This window comes from Leptidea sinapis, chromosome 26, assembly GCF_905404315.1.
Source record: "Leptidea sinapis chromosome 26, ilLepSina1.1, whole genome shotgun sequence".
Lineage (NCBI taxonomy): Eukaryota > Metazoa > Arthropoda > Insecta > Lepidoptera > Pieridae > Leptidea > Leptidea sinapis.
Genome location: NC_066290.1, coordinates 5,499,041 through 5,524,410, shown reverse-complemented (window position 1 = coordinate 5,524,410; position 25,370 = coordinate 5,499,041). Strand labels below are relative to the sequence as shown.

Sequence of the window (25,370 nt, the reverse complement as noted above, 5' to 3'; positions counted from 1 at the left end):
AATTGTTTTTAATTTGAACTCAATATTCAAAAAAATTCTCCCATGACTTGCGCACCATCCTGAAACCCAAGATGCATGAGAGTTGGTCCAACATATGGCAAGTTTCCAAAAACTCTAAAGGCAAATTTTATGGAGATCTACAACCCGTAATTCCTCAGAAACCTTAGTTCTCCAAATTTAAAATTCCCAACAAGTCAGTGATTTCAACTATTTGCCATTTACGTTTTAATCATGCTTGTACCCCAGTATTTTTGACTAAACAAAGAATTAGGGACAACTTCCTGTGTGAATGTGGTCTAGATGAGGGAAACGTGGATCATTTATTCTTCAATTGCCCTTTAACGCAACCTTCTTTGTACAATTTTATACCTCCTGAAATTCCCCGCCCAACTTCCTTTAAATGTCTCCTCTCCCTAGTTTTCACTCCTTTTGTATTTATTTTGTGTAAATATATTAAAATAATTAAGATTAAGTTGTAAATAGCACTAAGTACTTATATTAAATAATTTAAGTAATTATATTTGTGTATGTCCTTACAGCATGTATATTTGTATCAGGTATAAGAAAATAAAACTTGTTTCAATCTTAAGCACCGATCACTACCATTAAAATTAGTAAAAGAATACTCTAAGCTTGGTGGTCTACCTTAACGTGACATTGGCAAACTTGTGGTATACCTTCCACAGGAGCCATAGTAGGAAGAATAGAATAGGTGTCTGTGGTTCAACGCCATCTTATAAAGTTTAGGAAACTAAGGTACATGAGCCACAACACTTCTTATTGCAAAATAAAATAATATTCAAATGTAACGCTAGGTGGCCAACAGGAAAATACAATGCTAATTGTTGCCTTATTTGTAAGCAGACAAAGTCTGTTTTTATTTAAATGAGAAAAACTTTACTATCCCATTTGATGAGTAGGTTTTACTCTCCATATTTTTCTCATATTGGGCGCCTTATATGTAAATCTGAGTGCAAGACAACCAATGAAAACAGGCCAAGTTTAATACTTTAGTGTGCGTGACAAGCTACGTCTTACACTCGCGATGTCACTTTGTGTTAGTAAGCGTGCATTGTTCAAAATAGAGGTCAACTGTCAACCTCAATTTTTTTCGACGTTTTCACAGCTTTCACATGTATGTATGTCTATCTACACGTATAAATGATCCAAGGTTTTAACATATTAATTTACTTACACTTGCAATTTGTATGTCACTTTGTGTTAGTAAGCGTGCATTGCTCAAAATGGAGGTTAACTATCAAACTCAATTTTTTTCGACGTTTTCACAGCGTGCATTGCTCAAAATAGAGGTCAACTGTCAACCTCAATAAGCCGTCACAGTCTATCTAGAATATGGATTACCTGCCAAGCTGGTACTCGCTCCCTGAATTTCTCATTGATCATAACGATGATAGACATCATGTGGGCATGTGACGCTTTTCCAGTTTGATAGTGTGGCCACAGATAATTCTCAAGGTACTGGGAGAACTCCAGCATCATGATACGACGTACTGAAAAACTGCGGGCAAATATGAATTAGTAATACGGTATAACTTTTCAAATAAAATTTCTTTACGTACTATTAATTTTTTTTAAAGTGGTATCCCTCACTTCTGGGATAATAAAAATACAATTTCTGTAACCAATATGATGATGAGCCACAACCTGAGAGTTGAACAAGACATACCAAGATTTATGAACCATGCGTCACTCGAACGGTTGGCTCTGTTGGTAAGAGCGCCCGGACGAAACTGGAGAGGTCGCGTTTCGAGGTTCGAGTAACACATCGTTCATAAATTTTAATTACAAATAAATTCTTTACGTACGCTTGATTTGGGGAGTGAGCTGGTGAACGCTTTCCAAAAAGCGTTACGAAACTTGTGATCGGGCAAGTGTTACGAAACAAGTAATTCGGGTGCGAGTTTATTAGAGTTACGCGAATGGTGATTTCTTGACATGACTAAATGCAAGACGAGAGCGTTACGAACGAACACTAGCGTTACGAGAACGGTGATTTTTTGATTATTTCGTAATTTTCATTCATTTTATTTCACAATTTTATAAATATATTTTTTTATTTACTTCAGCTGTGTGGTCTAATGTACACTCGTTTTTTTAATTATGTTATTACTATACAATTAAAATGCAACTTAGCTTTAATAAATCAAATCAAAATCACTTTATTCATTTATTCAAAGAAGTGACCATTTACGAAGTTAACATTTACCACATCTTCGGAAAAGGTTGAGCTTTAATGAGAAGAAGTGGCAAGAAACTCATTGCCACTCTTTTAAATCAACATCATTCTAAAAATTATTTAAATTACATTCTTTGTATAATGTAACAAAAATACTAAAATTTCATGATACACAAGTATGTTAAAGAATATATATCAATTAAAAAAAAAACAAGAGTTATTGCGTATAGTAGAGTAGACGCATCAATCCACAAACGCTTAAGGTCGTTTTCAATAACCTATCTGGATAGGTTATTGAACGACTAAGGATTTAGTTTAACTTTTTTTATCAATTATTTATTTATTTAATTAAATTGCGTTACAAGCGACTTAGTTACTAAACAAACTTTCGAATACATTGCTGTCACAGTTTAATGACAAGATCTTATCTATCTATAGTTATGTCCAATATAGTTATGGTCCAATGCTATCTGTCAATGGGTTATTGTAATGTAAGTCAGCGGAAAAGGATAGATTTGTCTACGGTCTACCTGTAGTAGGTTAAACTAAGGATAAATAGGTTATTGAAAACGGCCGTTAAAGAATAAAGGTATTATGCAAGAATTATACTAATATAAAAAGGTATATTTATTAAAACTTTAATTTTAACAACATGAAGCGGAGTTCCAAATGACAAAATAAGAATCACTCAATATCATGGGTCAGTTGTTGTACTTTTCTTTCGGTTACGAGGCTCCATAGCTTTTTAGCTATAATTAAACTGGCCATAAGAAAATGCTTGTTTGAAGTAAGCCGTCGTTGTTGGATAGCGCTACATGTACCACTTATTAATCTTCACACTCGCAAAGCCCATTGTACAACGGGCAGAACACAGAAATTGGCCAGCAAAAGAGAGACATTTTTTGATTGATCTCAGATTGAAAAGATTCCAGATACTATAAATATATTGTATAGTAGCTCCACTGGATGCCAACACTGTTTAAAAATAATGCCAGGAATTACAAAGAACAATCATGCTGATTGTCTTCTTCAACTTTTTATCACATTTTAATGTAAATTCAGGATTAACTCGGGTGAAAAAGCCAACACAAGCAAAAATCGAAAAAAATTATTATCAATACAAAGGCATTAAAGTATAAGTCACATAAGAAATTTTATTTAATCAATTTAAATAAACATTACATAGTTCTTTAAATACCTTGCACCCTAGACTAGTGATGTGTGTATTAGCTTCATTTAAGGGTATTTAATAATTTTATACTAGTGCATGGGACAAACAAGTGACTGGCAACACCAGAGGAATCACAGGAGCATTTCCAACCTTAATGCTGGAAATGTTCCTAATAGAATTGATTGATAATTAGTAAAAAATTAATACAATTTTATCTAAATTAGTAAATGTCCTTTAAAAAGAAACTAATATTTTTGAACTGACATGAATCACCTTATAATTATAATGATGAGTAATCATATGAATTACTCATGAAATAATTGATTATATTTTAGTACAATTAGAAATAATTCTAATAGTGCCCTATTTTCTTAGAATAATTTTATCAGTTCGAAACAACAAAAACATACAACTGTTACATACAAATAACATTATCAAAAGTACTTGATCACAAACTAAATGTCTATTCAAAAAGGTAAGCTCAGCAGAATTTTAAAAAATAAATGGGTCAATGCCCTCAATCTATGAGGCCATTGAACTTGAATTCAATGCATTTCAGGATGGCTAAGAAACAAATTAGTATCTAATATTTTTATAACTAATACATTAGTAATTTATGTAAAAAAAGTTAAAAACTTACTTGTTTCCAAGTATTTCAGATTGGTAAATAGAATCAACGATAGCAGCATCATAAGGTAAATGATTTTCTTTAGTTTGAGGTGACCAGTACTGATTTGCAAGCTGAAAATAAAATCAACCATATTGATTTCAGTAATTCAATGAGGATAGTTGTATAGATTGGAATTATATTATATAACACTAGATGGCTTATATGGTAATGAAAGTATATTTAGAAATTTGACAAGTTTATTTATTAAGAGTGTTTTAGTACTGTGAATAGTTCACTTGTTTTAAGTGATTATGTATTGCTCCAGTTAAAAACAAGCTTGTCTTATCCTCGAATGGGATTCAAATGAAAAACAACTCAAATGTGTAGTATATTTATAAATTATAGCAATACTCATTACTTTATGTAAAATTCATTTGATCTTTACTTTTCATGTATACTTAATTATACTATAAAAAATTCATTATTTCATATTCTAATAGAGACATAGAGGTTTTATTAAATCTTCAAACAAAAGAAGCAATACTCATACGTACGAGTTTAGTTTATTGTTATTTGAAAAATGTTACTTCATTTACGGAGAACTGCATTTATGGAAACTAAAAATATTATTGAAGAAATACAGCCATATTTTATAACATAGTTTTCTTTAAAATATACTGTTTTCAAATAATAAAAAAAGTATTTGACACAATTTCACACAAATATTTAACATATTTTATATTATACACATATAAATAAACATAAATTCCCAGGATCATACATTAATTATATTCATCATCATACAAACATGTTCCACCTACCAGGATTCTACCCAGGAACTCTAGCAAAGTAGTCAGTCACTAACATCTGGCCTTCATGAGTCATAAAATGTCAGTATCATTTTGATACCAATAGAAAATATATACAGTGGATTTTGTTATTTGATATAACAATGTTGAAGGGACCACTCTAATGTTGTGGTTATTTCCGGATGTTTTTGCATGAAAATATAAAGAGATACAGACACCTGTATCGCTTGGCTTATTATAATTTTTTCTACATGGATTTATAGGGATTTCTTAAAAATGATTAATTAAAAACAATGGTTTAAATTTAAGGGGATAATATATATTTCACTACAGCTAAATGTTCGCTACAACCAAGGTCATATAAATAAAATCCAATGTTCACTTTGATTTGATTATTTGAAATTTATATCTGTAATAGTATATAATATTTCTCCATCATTGGTAGGAAATTAAACATTTAAACTGGATGTGTGTGATTTTAAAAACATTTCATATATTTATTAAATACAGTTGACAAACATATATAGGTGATGTATTATATATTAAACTACAATCTATAAACCTCAGAGTATTGATCAACATAATATTAAATATATATAATGTAAAAGCAAAAGATAATATAACACAAGATTTAAAATTTAATTGTAAATAAAAACCCGATATTATATTTAAACAAAGAACTTCATTTTACCGACATGAATGTAAATAAGTCAAATGTTAGTAAATAAAAAAAACTTAAGAGGCAATTATTTTAACATAATTTAAAAAATGGTCATAATATTTAGAAAATTATAACCTAACATTGTCTTACCAATGTTATTCTGTCAGCATTTATTTGAGAAAGCGTCGGTAAGGGTATCTTAGCCTTTTCAAGGGGCACCGAAATATCCGCCTTCATGTTTATTGATTTTTTGTTAATTTATCTAATAAACTTTAAATACCGCGAACAATCACAACTCATGTAAACAACACAAAAACAAACCGGAAAATATTCAGAATCTACAAGAAATCAAAATATGTCAACGTCAAGTTTGATTTTTGGAAGACATTGACACAATAATGAAGTAAGGTCGTTACCAAGACATATTAGAAAATACAGACTATCTAATGTGTCACTATGAATAAGTTAGCGAAAAAATTAATTTAATGATTAACTATATTTGTTATAAAACAATTAATTAAATAATAAAGCTATGCATACTAGCGATATTGATAATTTATCCTTGTAGTTTTATACTATGAAAATATTATGAATTTAATATTATTATAGTACAGTAAATCGAACTGGGAGAACAGTACAGTACAGCACTTTGAATTTATATTTACACGTTATGTAACTTTTATTTATAATAATTTTACAGATGATGTACGATTCTTCTGATCTTACTTTCAAGGATTTTTCCGACAATTTAGATCTTGGTCATAGATTGGATGCTGACGATATTATATTTAACCACGATCCACAAGATTCTTCAACAACAAATGGTCAAGATCTATTAACAGCAAATCTCGATGGAACTCTATCTACTGTAGGACAAAACTTTAATTTAAATACGCGAAGACCTAGTTATTGCTTAAATCTAGCAAGTAACTTGGGTATAACTGATGTGGATACAATATTCTATGACGATTTAGACGGGGTTAACACAGTTCAAACCGAAAATATATGTTTTAACGATTCACCTACATTGCTAGATGAAAATACTGTTAACGAATTTCTTTTACCGATAAACGAGTCAGCTAATGCTAAGGTACCTAACTTGTTAGAATTATAATTAAGAAGCATGTTATGTTAGGTACCTACCTAATTTAATAACAACTCCTAGAACGAATTTGCAGGATTATACGAACAATGGTCCAGATCTTTTAGCATTATACTCTTGTGTTATATGTCACGATATATTCACAACTGAAGCAGATCTTCTAGATCATACAATATTTTTCCATGCCTCAGACCGTCCAAGAGATAATTCTAAAGTGACTTCAAATAATGAAGAACTTCCTACAGAAAACGTATCAGGTAAAAAGTTCTTGCAAGTTTGAACCTTTTGAGAAATATTTTGAACATTCGCATTGCAGCAAAAACATTAAAAATGGTACCTAGTATTAATTAAGGTAGTAATAATTTAAATATTTTAGAGCTTTCAAATGGCACAAGTTTCGAAGCTGACTGGCTCGTTTGCTGTTTGTGTGAACGCGTATTATCAACAGCTCTGGAATGTCCTCCGAATGGTAAGATTTACGATAATTGGTCAAAGTAATATCTTAATACCAATTATACCTATTCCACTGCAGAACACTAGCTGTTCAATGTTTAAAATTAGTATATCTCAAATTATCAACCTTTTCCCTTTTAACGAAAAGTCTTTTTTTATTTATCAGCCCTTTTTCAATTCTGAGAATTTGCGTCATTTAGGTACACTAAAAGTCATCGGAACTTATCTAAAAGCGACCTTCAGTAGTAACCAAAACTCTTAGTATTTCGATCATTTTCTTTTACAGAACAGCTATGCTGCCTGAGTAATGATGGCAAGAACTGCGTGTTACCTCGTAAACTTAGCACTATGTTTGTTTGTGACATGTGCAGCTATCTGTATGCTGATGCTGAAGCTTTGGATCGTCATAAGATTTCGTGTTTGGTTCAAGATGATAAAATTACACTTAACGATTTCGTAAGCTACAATAAATTATATTTTTGAGGTTATAAATTTAAAGCGAAAATTATTGGCGCTGAATCTAGGTGCAAATAAATAAGGTAGTATATTGATGTTTAAGAAAAGTAAAACTTATAAAAGTATTACTTATTATTATTACTTTATTATTATTACTTTATTATAGTATGACTTATTGATAACAATAAGAAAAATACAGACATTTTTTCATGGATTATGGTTTGATGCATACAATTTATAGTTTCTAGAATACAATATATGTACAAATAGTATGCAAGTTGAATAAGTGGTGTTTTCCGAAGATTACAATTTTATGATTTATTAAAGAGTACCCAATCGATTCGAGATCCACCTGAAAACGACATCAAAAAGATTTTGCTCCTAAATTACGCGTTCAATTTCGTAACAGCGTTTGAGGATGATAGTGTAGCCAAAGAGTGCTTTAATGGAATAATTCTGCAGAGATTCCCGTTAATGCTGTTGCTGAATCTCAAGATCAAGTTCACAGCTTACCGGTACACTTTATAATAAAGATTTTTCACTTTTAAGGGAGCAGTAAGCGCGCAAGATACTGAATCATTCGAATTATGGTGTAACTTATGTAGTACGCAGTTCGCGACCAAAGAAGATTTATTTAAACACAATGAGAGTCACCGCTCTAGTAAGAGTCGACGAGGATACACTCCATCCAGTAATAAAATGTGGAATTGTGGATCTTGTAACCAATTATTTGCTACCGCAAGGTAATTTGATATTTGTTTTTAACTATTTACGATGTTGAACAAACGATGATCTATTTGATAGATATGTTGTGCACGTGTATTCCTCCTCCCCTTTATTGATATTGAAAATCATGACATAGCCCTTAGAAACTTTAAATATAGACATGTATAGTCTATTTTTTCTTACTTCTTAAATAGCAAACAAATATGGCGCACCGAGAACCAGATTAAATGCATAGAGAGATGGAGATCATCGAACGAATGAACGTTTGAACTTAATGGTTTTTATGCAGTGAACGAAAAGTATTGGGTAGAAGGGTAGAAATAATTTGACAAGTTATTTTAATAATTTTATTATTCGGATTCCGATGATAAAAAAAAGTCTGACAATACTCTTATAAAATAAAAAAAGCAAATAAGCGATCGGGTGATATCCGTCGCGAGCGAAGGTCGTTATTACAATTTAATAAACTGTTCAGATAGATACGAAATGATAATAGTTCCAATATATAAATAATTAAAAAATACTTGTAAGCATATCAAAAGTATAACTTGTCCCTCAACCCAAGAATTACCAACCCAGTTATGAGTTGCTACTTAATATTACTTAAAAGCTCGTTTACTGTTTATTTAATAATCAATCGTTTAAATATTATATATAAACGGCTGTTTTAATATAAAATTCTGTTCACCATATTCTAATCAATGGTCACGGACGAGTAAAGGGGGAAACAAGGACTCCGTGTCACCCTACAAAACAGCGAAGCATCTAAACAAGCCGGTAAACGTGTAAATACATAGCCCCACGCACACACTTACACCAATACAAGCCGATCGGCCACCCTTATGTTTACCAGATCAGTTTTGCGTCGCAATAAAATGTTTTAAAAAAGTCGTCGTGCGTTGTGAAAAAATGTAAAACAATCTATCGAAATTTTAAAAATTGTCATGGCCATAAGGGAGAAATAATTGTGTTACAAGTATACCCTGTAACCACACACACACTAGCCTAAAAGAGCTTCAATTCCAAATATCACGGCGCAGAGTCCTCCTTTTTTACTCGTCCATATCAATGGTTAAAGGCGATAATTAGGCGATTATCATAATTGAAATTGTATTGCAATTGAAAATCTTCTATATCTTACAGAAGACAGTACAATTTTATAACGTAATAAAAATTGTTACAAATAGTGGTGCTGTCACTTGAAGATATTGCTATTTGTCATGTTCAGTAAGTTCAGTTTCCATTCTCGATCATCTAAATGTTCCATCTCTATGATTCAAAGACAAAGTAGCGTAGCGAAATGTCAAAATCATGTGTTCATATATTATCTGTGAAAGTTGGCTCTGTAATTTTTAATATTTTGGGAAACTTAATGCATTTAAATCATATAATCAAAATTCAATGTAATTCATAACGTGCGTGTTCCTGAAATAGTTACCTATAAATGATGAAAACAAATCTAAAATGTACGATAAACCGAAAATAAGTGAATTTCCATCAAGGTCATGTTTGTTTACTATTTAAGACAATTAAGGAAAAATAAGACTATACATAGACCGTGTAAAAACAATTACTGAGGTAGCCAATCAATTATAAGTTATTAATATATTGAAAAGGAGTGGTTTTGTAATGACATAAAATTGAGGAAGTAACGACTGCATACACAAAGTCTGACAGCGAGAAACCTAAGCTGTATTTTTTAAATTCCCGTTAAGAAAATTGAAAATTTTCAAAAATTCGGGAAGTCGAGTTCTCATAAAATATTGACGTTTTAAGGTCCTAGGAAGCTTCCCTGACTATTCCCGCGATGGTGTATATGTACGTCTTTATGTATGTATGTATGTGTGTATCGAATTACTTTTAAACGGCTTTACCTTTCGATTCCAAAAATTAATCAACTCTTAACATAAATAACAACGTCGATCAACATCAAGCCGTTTAATATCAGTTGATTCGTTCGTTGATTGTTCGTTTTTTCAAAACGAACTTTTTTCAAAAAAACTAAAAACAAAAAAACCCAAGGATTCTTTGTGAGGTTCAAATAATGTCGAATGTCGCCAGCCGCGTGAAAATCGGTTCATTCATTCAAAAGTTATTGTCGTTTGAAAATTCAAGAAATTATTTATTAATTATTATTTAATCATTTACATTAACCTTTGTTAAATATTACCAAATGAAGTAAAATCTATAAATTCATTCTCAAAATATGCAATTTTGAAAACTTTGATAATTATACGTATTTTTACAAATTAACTTTTAATTTCCTGCTGCGAAAATTGAAAATTTTCAAAGTTGGGAAATCATTGATTTTACCCCGTGTTTCAAAAATCGAGTTTTAAATCAGGTACAGATGTTTTAAGGTAGGACTTTAAGACGTCGATATCTGGATATCTTAGGAAGCGTTCGTGACGACTTTTTAAGATGGTGTATTTATGTCTGACTGCGTGTGTGGGTGTGTGTATGTGTTGCCATTCGAAAGGGCTTGACCAAACTGAGATTTTTAATACAATTTGGAGCGGTAGATTTTGAAAAAAAAAAATGTGTGTTATTTTTGGAATAGGTTTTAAACGGCTTTACCGATCGTCTGAAAGCTAATAAAGCTAACTCTTTTAGCTCGAGGAACTCGTAATCATCATAAGTACAATTTGAAGCGTTTAGGTATGGAATTAGCGGGAAGTTGCAGGGATGGCCATTAGGGACAACCGTTTTCCTAATTTTTTTCCTAAGGGCGTATCAATTACCATCACCTGAACATCCTACTCGCCTCGTCCTTTATTTTAATAAAATTGTTATAGTACCTATAAGAAAAATAATTCTTGATCATATTTTTTATAGTATGTAAGTAATATGTAATACAAGTAATAGGTATTACAAATTTATTAAGTGATTATTTAATTATTGTTACTACTACAGTGTTTAAATGACTTTTTCTACACTAACTTAATATAGTTTAAATGAATGTCTATCTAGTTTCAAAAACATATTTAAAAAATATTTGGCAACATTGGATTTTGTTGTGAGTGTTAATGAATTATTTCCATAACTTTAGGTAGTATTTTTGAAAATCTTTTAATGTAGGTACCTTATACTAATAGCCCAGTACAAAAAAATATATTTTACAACATATTTGAGATCTCCTTACTTTTCCACATAGCCCACCCTACATACATACATGTTATTATAGTAATCACCGTCAACCAAACTCTCCCGTAGCTCCAATTAAAAGTGGAAACAATAGAACGTTACCAACTAACACTTAAGCTTCTTCTCTCTATTTTTTTTTTCTTAGAGAGCTGTACCGACATAAGCGTGGTGAAGATCGACCGCCGGGAAGTCCTCTGTTGGCGTACGTCTGCGAAGAGTGCGATAAGGTCCTTGGAAGTATGTGCGCCTTGCACACTCACAAGAAGATGCACAAAGTGTCAAAGCCCGTATGTGTTATTGCTCTTATATTTTTTAACAAAAATCAATCTGTTATTTGATTTTGGAACTTGACAACTGCAACTATAGAATGGCCAATTTAATAGATCAATATTCAGCAACGTAACTTTGACACTACAGGCACAGTAGACGTACATATGTTTCCTGTGCTACGGGCACTATTTTAGCAAAGTTAGAATTGCACAATTATCTTTTTTAGGTTTAAAATACATATTTATTGTTATAATAAAAAAATAATAAACATATTTCGTTTAAAAAAAACATAACGTTGTTCCAAGGTTACGTCGGTAAACTTTTTTTCTTTCTAACCATATTAAAATTGATCAGTCGATAAAGTGAATGCACCGAGTACTTACTGGTATGAATAACATGTTCTTTTAATAAAATAAAAAATAGATACGAAAAGGTTTTGAACTTGAATAGAACTAAATTCGTTAATGTTACAATAATTATTTTATATAGAACCGCGGCAGCGTGTCCATAATGCTAGGAGTTCAAGGAAAAAAATTAATGAGAATCAGCTGTAGATTTTCCATATCTTTTCAAAATATGTATTTAGGATGTATAAAGTAAGCGATAAGTGTTACTTACATTATCAGTATAAAAAACATAAAAGTTCCAAAAAAATTAATCCATCTGTGTAGAATTACATAATATCCAGATGGTGATAATTATATATATGTTTGTGGCGTGTGGTCCGACGCAGGAGTCTGAGAATCTATACTTATAAAATGAAGAGCCGTAGTAGCTATAAGTACTGCGAAGACAACTCGACCGATCGGAATGATACTTATTCCACAGAGTCGGAATAGATTTATACTATAAGATGCACCGTGTTTCGGAGAAGGTTTAAGTGTCCGGAATCTATATTTATTTGACTTAAAAATGCCTATAGCAATACAAATAATTCACTCAATGACATTTCATTACATACTAGCTGACCCGACAGACGTTCTGTATATATATAAATAAAATAATATCCTTTATGAGTTTGTCGATAATATATCATAACATCAAAAATTATTTCGTATGATATGCTCCCTGTTGTTAAAATGAAAGTGTTTTATAGAAGCAGAACTGTCAAACTGTGCGTAAATAGATTCTCTCATAGAAAATATGTCCGTTTTGCAAAATTTTCTCCCACAATGACAACAGCCACTTCGTCAATGGTGGGTGAATTAAACCTCCTTGTGTGTTCACCGGCAGGTGTTTTGTCAGCTCGAATGACAATATTATGGCTGTTTGATGTGCACGAACTCGTTGCATTCTAAGCCTATGTACTTCATTGTCACTCACTAAGAACGCAATTCTGACATAGCAATACGACAATTTTCTTGATCTGTCTCTCCGGCCATCATTGCGGTTAGCACATGAGGTAGCTCTTTAAGGTTTTTTTTAACTATTATTTGTATTGTTGTATTAAAATTTCTCTTTGGAATTCGAAAATTGCCTAGTATTAAATAAATTAAAGCTTAAATAAAGTTTATTTTTTACCTCCTGAGAAAGTTAGAACGATATAAAAATTCTAATTAGTTATTCATTTTAAACTATTTGAAATTTAAATTTGATTTCTGTACGACGGGGGACACATCATAGGGAAAACAAAATAGTTATTTTTATTTAATTCCGAGCATTTTCATATTTATTCACCTTTTAAACCTTCTCTGGACTTACAAGAATAATTTAAGACCAAATTTAGCCAAATCGGACAGCCATTCCCGAGTTTTAGTGCGACTAACGAACAGCAATTCATTTTTATATGTATTATATAGATTATGACAATTCATACAGTGAACCGGGCGCGCCGGGTACATAATTTATATGGCAAAACGTTTGCCGGGTTAACACTTGTATCTCATATATTTCCACGACCAGGTATAGGTCGAAATTAAAATATTTTCATTCAAAATAGGATGTGACATCAATTATTAAAAAGTCAAAAACTATCACCCATTCCAAAACGAATGCCTCAGACCTGAGCAGAATAGGCGCAAAAAAACTATTTAGGGCTTTTTTGTCATCGAAAAATGTTTAATGTTATATTGTACAATTAAGACTTATTATTTAATAGCCTGAGGGTGGTCACTCCATTCCCAATCTGTGGTATTATTAAGAAAGTCATTTATGTTATAATAACCTTTACCACACAAACGTTTTTTAACAATTCTTTTGAAGAACGTAATACTTTTGTTTTGAACATTATCTGGGATCTTGTTGTAAAAGCATAACATCGCCCAACAAAAGACTAACTGGTGTTAACAGTTTCTAGCAAATTCACTTATGTGCCTATGAACATATATTACATTATCAAGAATATATTGAGAATCAAAAGCCAAGATGTTAATTTCTTTGAATTTTGCTCTGAATGATTCTTTAGGACCTAGGTTATAAATAGCGCGAATAGCCCTCTTCTGCAGCACAAATATTGTATTAATATCTGCAGCGTTGCCCCATAACAATATACCATAGGGCGTAATACTATGGAAATAACTTAAGTGTACTAGTCGCGCCGTATCTATGTCAGTTAAGGCCCTTCACTGAGGTAATAACCTTGAGCATTCGTTCCCTCTTTACCGCACCTCACCTCTACAATACTTCGTAAAACGTTACTAGAGCGTCATCTGGCGAACAATTTACGAATCAAGTAAATTCATAGACCTTATAATCCGCAGACACGGCATTCACTATAAAAAATATTTATTTCTAAGAAAGAAACGTGTATTACTTAATATTTTATGCGCATAAATAATTTTAAGTCATGAATTCAGTGATTCTACTTACGTTCATGAATACTTTCAACGTTTATTCAGGTACACACGGCTACATATCAGGCAAGCAACATATAAAATGATTTTCCAGTATAAGCTGATCTTGCATTGTATATCATTTTGGAACAATGAGAGGTAAGCTTATAATGGATTTGTATAGTTTGATATGTTAGCCGTGTACAAGTATTCATGGTGATCCATAATAAACACTGTGCGGTGTTTACTTTTTAGATTGAGTTACCTGTTATTCAGACCATAAAAAGTAGAAAAATAAAATATAAAAAACAAAGTCAATTTTATTATCATTTATTATTTTACAAAGTGGGTATCTAATAATTTTAGGGTAAAATTAAATTAGCTTTTTTAATATTTTTAACAGCGTATGCTGCAGAACTAAGTCTGTTCGCCAATCCTTCAATTTGGGCCCATTGTAATTTAGTAAAATGTGAATCCAAGGTGGCGGCTGCGGACATTTTGTTTTTGTTTCTAAATTATAAAGGCATAAAAAGCATTTATTTTCTCAAAATTGATTCTTTTAGAATTATTTTTGATGTTATTTCTAATAACTACTAGATACTAATACAGCTTCCGAAATCAATGGCGCTCTGAGAGAGAAGAAGCGGCGCAAGAAACTCTTCCAGCATTCTTTTTTTTGCGCTCTTTTCAATAAAAATATACAATGTTGTACAGTCATTTCTATCGCTATAAAATAATCACAATCTAGTCCCAGGCTGTCCGTCTGATTTTGACTGTAGACCAATTAGGGTTTCAGATATGAGGTCAAGTTCTGTGAAGCTGCATCCAAGTGGTCCATGGTTTGAAATACGTTTTAATTCGGAAAGGAAGTGGCTGACATCAATAATTCTTCTGTGTATTATTTTTTCTTTAGTTTCTGCTTCCTTTTCATACGAAATTTGAAACTAAAATAAAAAAAAAACATATTTAGTATGTACTTACTCAAAAAACAATCTATATTTTTATCTGAAAATATTTTTCAAATAGAAACTACCTTTTCTAACTTTTATTCAAGTTTGGAACACACGAGGAAGGTATCAGAAACTTACCTCTACAATGTTTTTATTGGTTTCTTCAGTGATTTCAGTTTCCGTGAAATCTCCTGCAAAGTCCTCTCGTATACTGTAAAAGAAAAATATTATGCATAATGATGATATACTTTCTAGGTTCGGGTGATTAGCATAGTGATGATAATATCAAATACGATGATATTGCAAAATTTAAAAAAGCCCGGCGCCTTCGGCTTCCAGAGTTGAAAATACTTGCACAGAAAAATATAAATAAGGAGCACAATCGTTTCTGCGACTAAAAAAAAATAATTTGGAAGTTCAAAGTATTTTTTATGCAAATACGAGAATTTTTTTCTGAAGTATTCCAGCTCTGCAGCACCCGACTATTTAATACTTTCACAATTTCAATTAAATATATATATCAAAGTAATTTGATAATCATTTGTAAATAATTAAGATATAGAGAAAAGGATTATAAAATACTTACTCATTATTGCTTATTTCCATAGGTTGTATATTAGAAATATCCATTATTGGTGGTTGTTCATCACTTTGGTTATCTTTTAACCTAAAAAAGATAATTTACTTAAAAATACAATAAATCTCTAAAATTTACATACGAAAATAGTTACATAACAAGCGCTGAACCACGTAGGAACCGAATCAATTTTATGTATGTATGTTCATGTCTGTAGTTTCATAACTCTATGGAGCACGCATGATCGAAGATTTGTGCAAAGATTCATTTTTATTTGTTTAAACAAATAAATATTAAATGACAATGATGACATGTTATCACTTTACTAATTATTATATCTTAGAGAAGTACTTAGTATGTTTATAGTAGTTAGATACATACCTGCTATCAAAGTAATTTTGTTGAGCATCTTTAGAAGTGGTTGGCGTTTCGTCACTATTTTGTCTATTTCTTTTAGCCCGGCTACAAAAAAAATGACTGATAAATAAATTGCTTTGTTTATATTTATTATTGTATTATAATATATATAATAATAAATAAATTATTACAATACTTTAATACTTAAAAAACATATTCTAAATAAAGTACCTATGTATTTAAAAATATACGATACATAATTACTGACAAATAATTTCAATGTTATTTCGAATATAACTAAAAGACAGCTTACCGAGCTTCAATCATCTTTGCTACTTTTGCACGTCCTTGTCGCACAATTTTCTTGTATTTTGGCATTTTGAGTGTTTAAAAAACAGTAGCGTCTTTTCGCAATACTCAATAGTTCTTTTACACACAAAGCGTCCTTTCGCAATAAATAACACAATAGGTCTATGCTAACACAAAAAAGCTATAAACTAAACAAACGTAAATATCAAACACAATAAGCTAATGTTATTATCTTCAAATAATGTGACGTGTCATGTGACTCGTGAGTGAGCAAGTGCGATAGCCGACGCGGTAACAAACAGCACGGGTTCCACCCTCGAGACCTTGCGGCAGACTGAATCCCGATCCCCGGCGCATGAGTTACAGTAGTGAATACGCCCAAATTTTAGAATAAAATCTTAAAAAACTCAAATTTTGGTCTTTGGAAAAATTTATTTTTTTGCAAAATGTTGATTATTAAATTGTCTATCCATTAGTGTTAGTAGCAAAATAAAATTATGTTTACTTCACGAGGAGACGCACGATATCAATCATTATTTCTCATATCTCTGGTTTCGTTGTAAGGAAATTAATTAAAAAAGTACTTCATTAAAAAAAAAAAGAAAACTACAATAATGGAGTCAAGATTACGCAGAAATTGAATGCATTTTTTATTAGTTGATATTTCTTTTAAATAACAAGTAGACAGCTCCAAAAAACTGCCTAAAAAACGGCTAGCGCGGCTTTTTGGTCGTAGACGCCCCTTAATTGTCTAATCTTTTTAACCGCGTATGCTGAAGAACTAAGTCTGTTCGCCAATCCTTCAATATGGGGGCCCTATTGTGATTTGGAATCTAGAGTTATGCCAAGAAATATAGCAAATTCCACCGGTTTTAACACCTCTCCGTTTACAAAACACTTTGTTGTTATTGATCATAGGTGGTAGGAAAGTGTAATAATAACTTTAACAATAACTTTCGACGGAGCTACGAACCATCGCGCGTTCACAATTTTTTTTATTTATTTATATAACCACACTAACATAACTATATCCATCATGAAGAAGCCGTGAAGTGCAGATTGTATGATGCAGTCTTTGAGAAAATCCCTAGTACTCGAATTTAATAAAACTGTATCCGCGGCATACTGTTGATGATGAAATGGGCGTGAGTGATGAAGTTAAACCTCGTGCCCGTTATGTAAATGATAAAAAAAACAATAATTACAAGACTTTTCTGTCTTTTTTAACCGACTTCAATAAAGGAGGTTCTCAATTCGTCGGTACGTTTTTTTTATTTCTCTTTCGATCAACAGCTCTCTTTTAGCATTTATCGTTATATATGGGCCCGATGATGTGACCTTCTTCTAATCCTTATGTCCTATAAAAAGGGGTACCCGTGCAAGGTGTGTGGCAGGCGCTTCAATCAATCCGGACACCTGGCCATCCATATGAGGATGCATACTGGAGAGAGGCCGTACCTCTGCGACCTGTGTCCGAAGGCTTTTAAAGTTAAGGTATGTTAAGTATGAATTAGAGCACACGAAGAATAATCGGGCATACCTGGTTAGAAGCCTGTAATAAGTTATACAAATGCAATATTGTCAACAATGAGCCTGTAATGTTCCTCGTTTGCTCACGAGTGAAACAACTAATCTTTACTATGTAGCACTACACACGGAGACGTCCGCACGCAACCAATAGCCGATTAGAACTGGCGTTCCACTTTTTTTTTTGCGTCCAAACAAATGGAAAGGGCTACCCTCCGGCATAACGACGGGAGGGAGGTGAATGCTCATGCATACCAACGCAGCCTAAGTCTGCGTTGGTTATGTGGGACTCACGCGAAAACCTTGGTGCCTACCCACTAAACACCACCTGCAGTTGGCTTTAGCCAGGTGCCCTCTAAGCCTTCATCGAAGGCGATCTTCTCTTGCGGAGAGAGAGGCGCAAGCGGCACTTTCTGTGGAGTATCCGCTGAGATATAGCACAGAAGGTGCTATCTAATTGGGACTAGTGACATCAGAAGGATGATCACAAACTAGAGGTGAAGGCGTTCCGCTGTAATGTGCATTCTTTATATAGCACTCAACGTGACACGGTTAATGTCACTGTCGATGTCGTGACAGTGACAATGATAGTTAACACGTACTCAGTTAAGACTAGATGTCAATACACTACAGAGCCCTATATATAAATAAAAGGCTAGCGTCAATACATTTTAACAAAGACCTTTCATTTTTCAATAATCAAATTCCATCTAGCACGATAGATGTGCTGTTGGATATCATATTTTTTTCGGTCTAGTCGATATATTCCAAGAAGGTGAACTAAATCCAGCTGAAAATCTGTCATGTCTTTCACAACACCGGTCTTCATTCTCTCAAGAATGTTTCAAACCTTTAAAAATATTAAGAGAATATAACATATATAATGTATACATTAATCCCAATTAAATTATTTTCATTTTAATGAGGCGTCGCAACGCATAGCTGGGCAGTTCTCATAGTTTTTACAAGGGACGGTGTGATAGGTGGAGCGAGACGACCATCGGAGGACCCACACGGGAGAGCGCCCCTTCGCGTGTCCGGTCTGCCCGAAGACATTCACCGCCGCCGCACGCTTGCGTGAACACTCACGCGTACATACCGATCAAAGGTTAGCATTCTTTGTGTTATGAACTCCTGGTACCTTAGTCTAGCTTTTTGTGTAGTTACTTAAAAGTTTTTTGCCATACCTTGGACTACTGGACGAGCAGCCACATATAAACAGTTCGTGCCAACTTTTGAGTAGAAGACTGTGACTAAATACACTTGATTACCAACGTACAACACACCCTATGGAATATGGACTTTGAATAATTTTGGACTCATTCTGGAAAACACAGGATTACATTCTCACATCTTCTATAATAGAATAAACGAACGAGGACTCTACACATATTGAGCATCCCTTTATAAAGCTGATATTAAATTATAATGGGACCAATGTCCTGCTTCTGCCGTATAAAACAACATTAAGTAATTACAAACATTCAGAATGTACTCTTCCCAATATAATGTAATATAAAAATCAGGCTCCCAGTATAGGTCACAGATTTTTACCAGTTTCTGTGGTCTAGATGTACCTAATAGCATCAAGGGGTGAGAATTGGGACAAACTAACGAAATAACAAATCGATGATTTAAATCTAATCTCTTTATGACGAAAATTTTAACCACAAGTAAAATAATAAATACAATGAATACGTATGCATTCTTTTTCAACTGAAAAGCTATCTAGCTTTATTTAGGGTCCCAATCAAGTGATGCTTTTTAATTAGAGATCATTTAATATTAATTTTAAATTTTAAAACGCCAACATTTCTCAGTAAACAAAGCTAAAAGCAACGTCCATTTATTACGATGATTCATAATTCAACCATTCCAAGAATGTTTCCGACAATGAGTCAGAGATGGCGTTAGTAGTATCGCTCACAAACATCCTACATATTCGTAACTTATAACGGTAAGTCGCCAAGGTAAGACAATATATTTTAACTTCGAGTTTAAACTATAAAGCTCCTTAGCTCACAGGGTAATATCTTAATTGTTAAGATATTCTTAAATATATTTATTATTTATGAGAGCTTAAAAAAATATTCTTCTCTCATGATAAAATTATAATATTATATCCTGTACATAATACCTACTTATTGAGAATTGCCTAGATGTTCGGAAATACCTCCATTGACAATAATTATTATTCCTTGTCGTTGGTCACAAAAATTGTTCTGTATTTGTTAGTGACTTCATCATAATTTTTATTTTATATTATTGTGTTCTTGGCGTCACGAAAGCAAAGTGCATGTTCTGACACCTTAATTTGTTGTACATTCAACTAATTTGTTAATAATATTTGAGATATTTTAAGCGTATTTTAATGTAACAACTACTGGTTGTCCTATAAATAAATAAATAAATCACCAAGTGTGGAAGAATGTTTAACTGATATTATGAAACATATTTATTCATAAATTTAGAGAAACATTAGCGGACACGTAAAACTTGCGTTATCTGAGTAACACTGAAAATATTTAGAAAATGAAAAACTGCTTAATGTAGAAAGTTGCCAATACTTTTATTGTTTTTCGAAGTAATCTCCGTTCTCCTCTACACATCGTCGCATTCGATGGAACCACTGAGAAAAGCAGAGGGTCCATTCTTCCTTCCTTTCCGCATCTTCAGGGCTCGTAAATAGAATACCTCGAATTTTATCTTTACCAAAGAGTTCTAAAATTGAAATTCAAAAAATTACCCAGTCAGTGTTCCCCATGTAGAATATTAAGTTTATATTAAAATAACACAACTGCCGATTTTTATACCAAAAACAAAACCAATACAACTCGGGGTTAATAGTTTTCTATTATTATTACAAAATATTAAACGCTTAGGTATATCCCCCACTAATAAGTCTGTTATAGTGTATTGTCCACTAAAGGCTGTAAGTTACCGATTTCTACGAGGCCGAGGGTGCAACTTATGGAATCGAGACGAATTCTCCGTAGACGCGGGTTGAGGTATTGCACTTTCTCCCGAGAGATAGATACTGTATAGTGCTTTACACTACACCTAGCTGGAATAAAAAAAAAATGCAATTACTGATTATTGTAATTTTAGGAAATATCTGTTTAGTAAAAAAAGGTCTATTTGAAATATTTTTGATAAACTTTTAAAGTAATAAAATACCAAAATGCAGGATAGAAAGATTTAATCCTACATTAAAGTTTGTATCGAAAGTATCATATTATTTTGTCAAAGTATTTAATATTCAAATAAATAACAAATGAAGAACATGTATTGAGTTATTGTACCACCTCATCACCCCTATAATTTACCTATACCACGTTAGAAATTGATTCTTACTACTTTTCGCCTCGCATTTTGGAACGTAATAAGTGGTGCACTTTTGGCCCAGTAGATGGCGCTTTCCGAGAAGGTATAATATTATCATTACGTAATAAATAATTTTTGAAACTGAAAAATCTTTACTCTAGTTTCGAGTTCTAATATTGAGTTGTTTTGAGTATTATTGTTTTGAGTGTTTAGCAGGCCATAAATTAAAAAATGTGATTTTTTTATTGAAATATTTTAGAAACATGTGTAAATGTGAACATGTGAAAATGTTTAGAAACAAAAGAACGAAGAAGTTAGCGATAGATATGTTCTAATTATTTGTAATTGTTTGTTTTATACTAAAATTTACGAACGATGTGGAACTCGAATCCGAATTAAAAATTTAATTTCTATAATCATCACAGTTCACCGATAAAAAATTTCTTTATATTTTTAATTAAGTCATGAATAATACAAATAAAAAATATTTATATATATTTTTTCTTATCTATTTAAATAATGGTAACAATAAGTAGATGATGTAACTGAATTATAAATGTAAGAATGTAATTTAATAGTAGATTGGAAATAAATAGGTTTTTTTTTTATTTTAATCATCACAGAAGTGAGGGTTATCACTTTAAATTAAGAAATACTTTAAATTTGAAAGAGCGACATCTCAAGACATTTTCATAGTTTTTTTTTTTCGAGAGGAGTAAAATACATTTACGTATTGAAGACCCCGAAACGGATACCCATATGTCGGGCTGAAGGCTTTTACAGCGAAGCCGGGCGGGGGCCTTGGAGGCCGAAAATATAGCTCACAGGCGCGGAGCGTCTCGGAAGGAGACTCGAACCTCGGACCGCCTGCTCACTAGGCTGGATGGAGAGAAGATCACTAACGATCTAATATATCTCGCCGGCGAGTGCGGTGATATATGTATTTTCATAGTTAAAAATTATTAGGCTTGAGCAGGTTATCAACTGTAAAGTAGATCCTGTAGATGGAGCCACAACCTGAGAGTTGATCAATACCATCAGCCAGGACATACTGTATAAGTTTTTTGATTGGACACGTGCACGTGTTCATTTACTAGGGCATTGTAGAGCACACTAGTGTCATTTTTTTTACATAAGAAGGCAGAGCCCTAGAATCAAATTTTCTGTGGAAGATTACAAGGAGTGGAAGTACTAGGCTAACATAGATGGTACAAAGGTGGCGTCAATTCCAGGCCTTACCGGTGCGACATTTGCGGCGCGGCGTTCCGGAGGCCGTACGCTCGCACCGTCCACACCCTCATCCACACAGGACAGAAGCCTCACGAGTGCAACGTCTGCGGAACGGCTTTCAGGCGAGTAGCTTCATCCCTCACTGTCTACCAACTCTTGTGTGAACAGACACTAAACTATATTTATCTACACCCATGCTTTAAATCCTCTATTAAAGATTCCGAAACAGTTAGCTTATTGCCAACATTAAAACACCCAATGTTCTAATAACCATTACGTCATCCAAAAGAGTGTTGTAATGTTGTACTGAATTTCATAACAACACTCCTATTTTTTTTTTCATTCCCTTCATGCTCAAAGAGTTTTAACAGACAGTCACATTCTTATTGCTCGATTCGTGGCAACTGTATGAATTTCAAAAAAAGAACATTTTGGTTTACGCGCGTAAAAAAAGTAGGTTATTCGAATCCCCGCCATTTTTCTTCGATATTTTTATTGTTTTGTTTACAAAAAATGAGCGATTAATTTCCAAAAGAACATATTATTCAAGTGAATTATAATTATTGCACTATATAAAATGTAAATTACTACTAAAATAAATAATTCTTTCATTAATACTTAGTTTATTTGTATATAATCAGCAATGGATGATATTAGATTACTACTAGGACTGGCTGTTTTAATGTTAGCAGTAAGCTGTTTCAGAATCTTTTAGAGGATTCATATTTTGGGTGTAGATAAAGTCTTGTATGCAACTGTTGATAATTAGGTATTAAAACACTCATGTGATACTATTATCACACTCGGCTTCGCCTCGTGAGATAAATCCACATTCGTGTTTTAATACCCCTTATTACACAACAGTTGCATAAATAACTATTACGTAGTCTGTTAATGAATACGTTATAGTATTCATTAGATACAATTTAGAAACACCTATACTATTAATCGAGCAATTTTTTAAATGGGTCTAATAATTTTCATTTTCATTCATACACGGAGATCTTCAGGGGCGAAAAATCGATATAGCCACGTAATATCTCTGAGAAAAAGCGTTCTATCGAATTTTTACGTCACTTTTTATCAAGCATAGAAATACAATACACGAGCGTATAGGTAAACAAGGCGTGCGAGATATAAGAACATGTCTAACAGAGACAGCAAGATAGAAAAGCTAAGTGAATCAATTTTTACTAAAACGCATTTTGTTTGAAAAGTCGTAAATAGTTAGCCACGCTAAGGCTAGCTAAGGCATGAGATCCTTAGTATTTTAAATATTAAGTCACTAGCTAACGCACACACTGACAAATACAATTGGTTAACTATTATCGGGCAGTCAGGTGGTCTCTACGATTGTATATTGTAAGTCTGGTGAATGCGTGACGAGAGCGTACGAACGCTAGCGTTACGCGAACTGTAATTTATTGATTATTTCCTAATTTAATTTCGTTAATATAAAACCACTTCTGTATTAAGAAACTCTCTCACCACATCTTTAAACATATCTAATGCACACGAATGAGTGTTTTTAACATAGATAATATTTTTATGGAGAACAATTAATGCAGCTTATTTTTTCCTTATACCTCATACTATTCTTAATTTATAAATCAGTTGCTCGAATAATCTGTGATCCATGTCACCATGTCGCCATATTGTTAGTCCTGTGTCGTATATATCAAGAGCTGTTTGATCTGATACATCTATTAGTCTTACCGCCTGTTTTTGTGTGTGTATTGGGGTGTTTCCAGGACGATACTTACTGTATGTGCGGACGGTACTTTGTTAGCAGAACCTTAGAGGTCAATCAAGGATGCTCAAATCCATCGTTTATTGTCTATATATTATCTTATGCTGTCACATACATATATATCCACAATTTCATATCAATTCGACTATGGTTCGGAACATAAAAATCACTGTTAACAGCGCCACCTATCCCGCACTAACGTAACTATGTTCATCGAAGCGGTCATGTCGCCCTCTATGAGTTTTTTTTATGAAAATAAGGGACTTTCAGCTGATTGTAATTGATACGCCCTATCCGTAATCGCTCAGGATTCTTGAAAAACCCAAAAATCTGAGCGGCACCACAATTACGTCCGTCACCTTAAGACATAAGATGTTAAGTCTCATTTGCTCAGTAATTTCACATGCTACGCTCTTTAGACCGAAACATGCTTTCACATTACTGCTTGACGGTAGAAAAAGGAACCGTGTGGTAACCATAATCTAGCCGGCATCCTGTGCAAAGGAGCCTCCCACTGGTTCTTGTGTGTTTCATTTCAATTGGGCTGCCGGTTCTCGAATTTTAGGAAAACATACGTTCACACGCACGTTTTCTTTTATATTATATAGTTTAGTGTTAAGTACATTAAATTGTTTTTTTTTTACAGACGGTCTGGTGATATGTGGAAACATAAACGAACTCTGCATGGACTGCAGCCTGATATGGATCCTAAATAATAATAGTTAAAGTTTATTTTCCAATATTTTATCTCGATTGTAGTTTTATTCATATTTTATTAATTCTTAATATGTTTCATGATATTTAAGTAGGTACTAATAAATTTTAAAATGAAAGGCATTATTCTTCAACAGTAAATATTTATTATAAAAATTGCTCTTATAGTCACATTTCCGTCACTATAATATATATAATATTTTTATGTTCATTCTTTGTGCCATTGTTTCACAAAATTATTCCTGTTCTTGTTATTTTCACA

General features: G+C 32.6%; 2 protein-coding genes and 1 long non-coding RNA gene across 5 annotated transcripts in view; 1 reads left to right on the top strand and 2 right to left on the bottom strand.

Moving 5' to 3' along the window:
* Nucleotides 1-5,766, bottom strand: part of LOC126972525 (RNA helicase aquarius) — a 115,112-nt gene extending 109,346 nt beyond the window's left edge. Inside the window, exons 1-3 of the mRNA XM_050819344.1 lie at nt 5,599-5,766; nt 4,009-4,109; nt 1,363-1,519 (exon numbers count right to left, since the gene is read on the bottom strand). Of these exons, the coding sequence (XP_050675301.1) occupies nt 1,363-1,519; nt 4,009-4,109; nt 5,599-5,685 (345 nt within the window). The 5' untranslated portion in view covers nt 5,686-5,766. The remainder of the gene's footprint in view (nt 1-1,362; nt 1,520-4,008; nt 4,110-5,598) is intronic.
* On the top strand, nt 3,933-25,297 carry LOC126972538 (zinc finger protein 664-like). 3 transcript variants are annotated; one of them, XM_050819372.1, is made up of 11 exons: nt 3,933-4,063; nt 6,149-6,538; nt 6,627-6,807; nt 6,927-7,019; nt 7,290-7,459; nt 8,009-8,202; nt 11,475-11,616; nt 17,932-18,057; nt 19,074-19,198; nt 22,647-22,766; nt 25,041-25,297. In XM_050819372.1, exons 2-11 carry the CDS (start codon nt 6,149-6,151, stop codon nt 25,108-25,110), a joined length of 1,611 nt encoding a protein of 536 aa, XP_050675329.1. In that variant the 5' UTR covers nt 3,933-4,063; the 3' UTR covers nt 25,111-25,297. The 3 variants fall into 3 exon arrangements, with proteins under 3 accessions (XP_050675329.1, XP_050675328.1, XP_050675330.1); XM_050819371.1 differs by lacking the exon at nt 3,933-4,063 and adding an exon at nt 4,237-4,359; XM_050819373.1 differs by lacking the exon at nt 3,933-4,063 and having other exon boundaries at nt 6,403-6,538; nt 6,614-6,807.
* LOC126972581 (uncharacterized) lies at nt 15,925-16,980 on the bottom strand. The gene is made up of 3 exons (XR_007731161.1): nt 16,568-16,980; nt 16,279-16,359; nt 15,925-15,987 (listed from the first exon to the last, which is right to left on the bottom strand). It is a non-coding gene; the product is annotated as an uncharacterized LOC126972581 (long non-coding RNA).
* Nucleotides 25,298-25,370: the final 73 nt, after the last annotated feature.

Coding starts and splice junctions, on each gene's coding strand:
- LOC126972538 (XM_050819371.1), top strand. Junction 7,020..7,289: donor TCTGGAATGTCCTCCGAATG/GTAAGATTTACG, acceptor TTTCTTTTACAG/AACAGCTATGCTGCCTGAGT. Junction 8,203..11,474: donor CAATTATTTGCTACCGCAAG/GTAATTTGATAT, acceptor TTTTTTTCTTAG/AGAGCTGTACCGACATAAGC.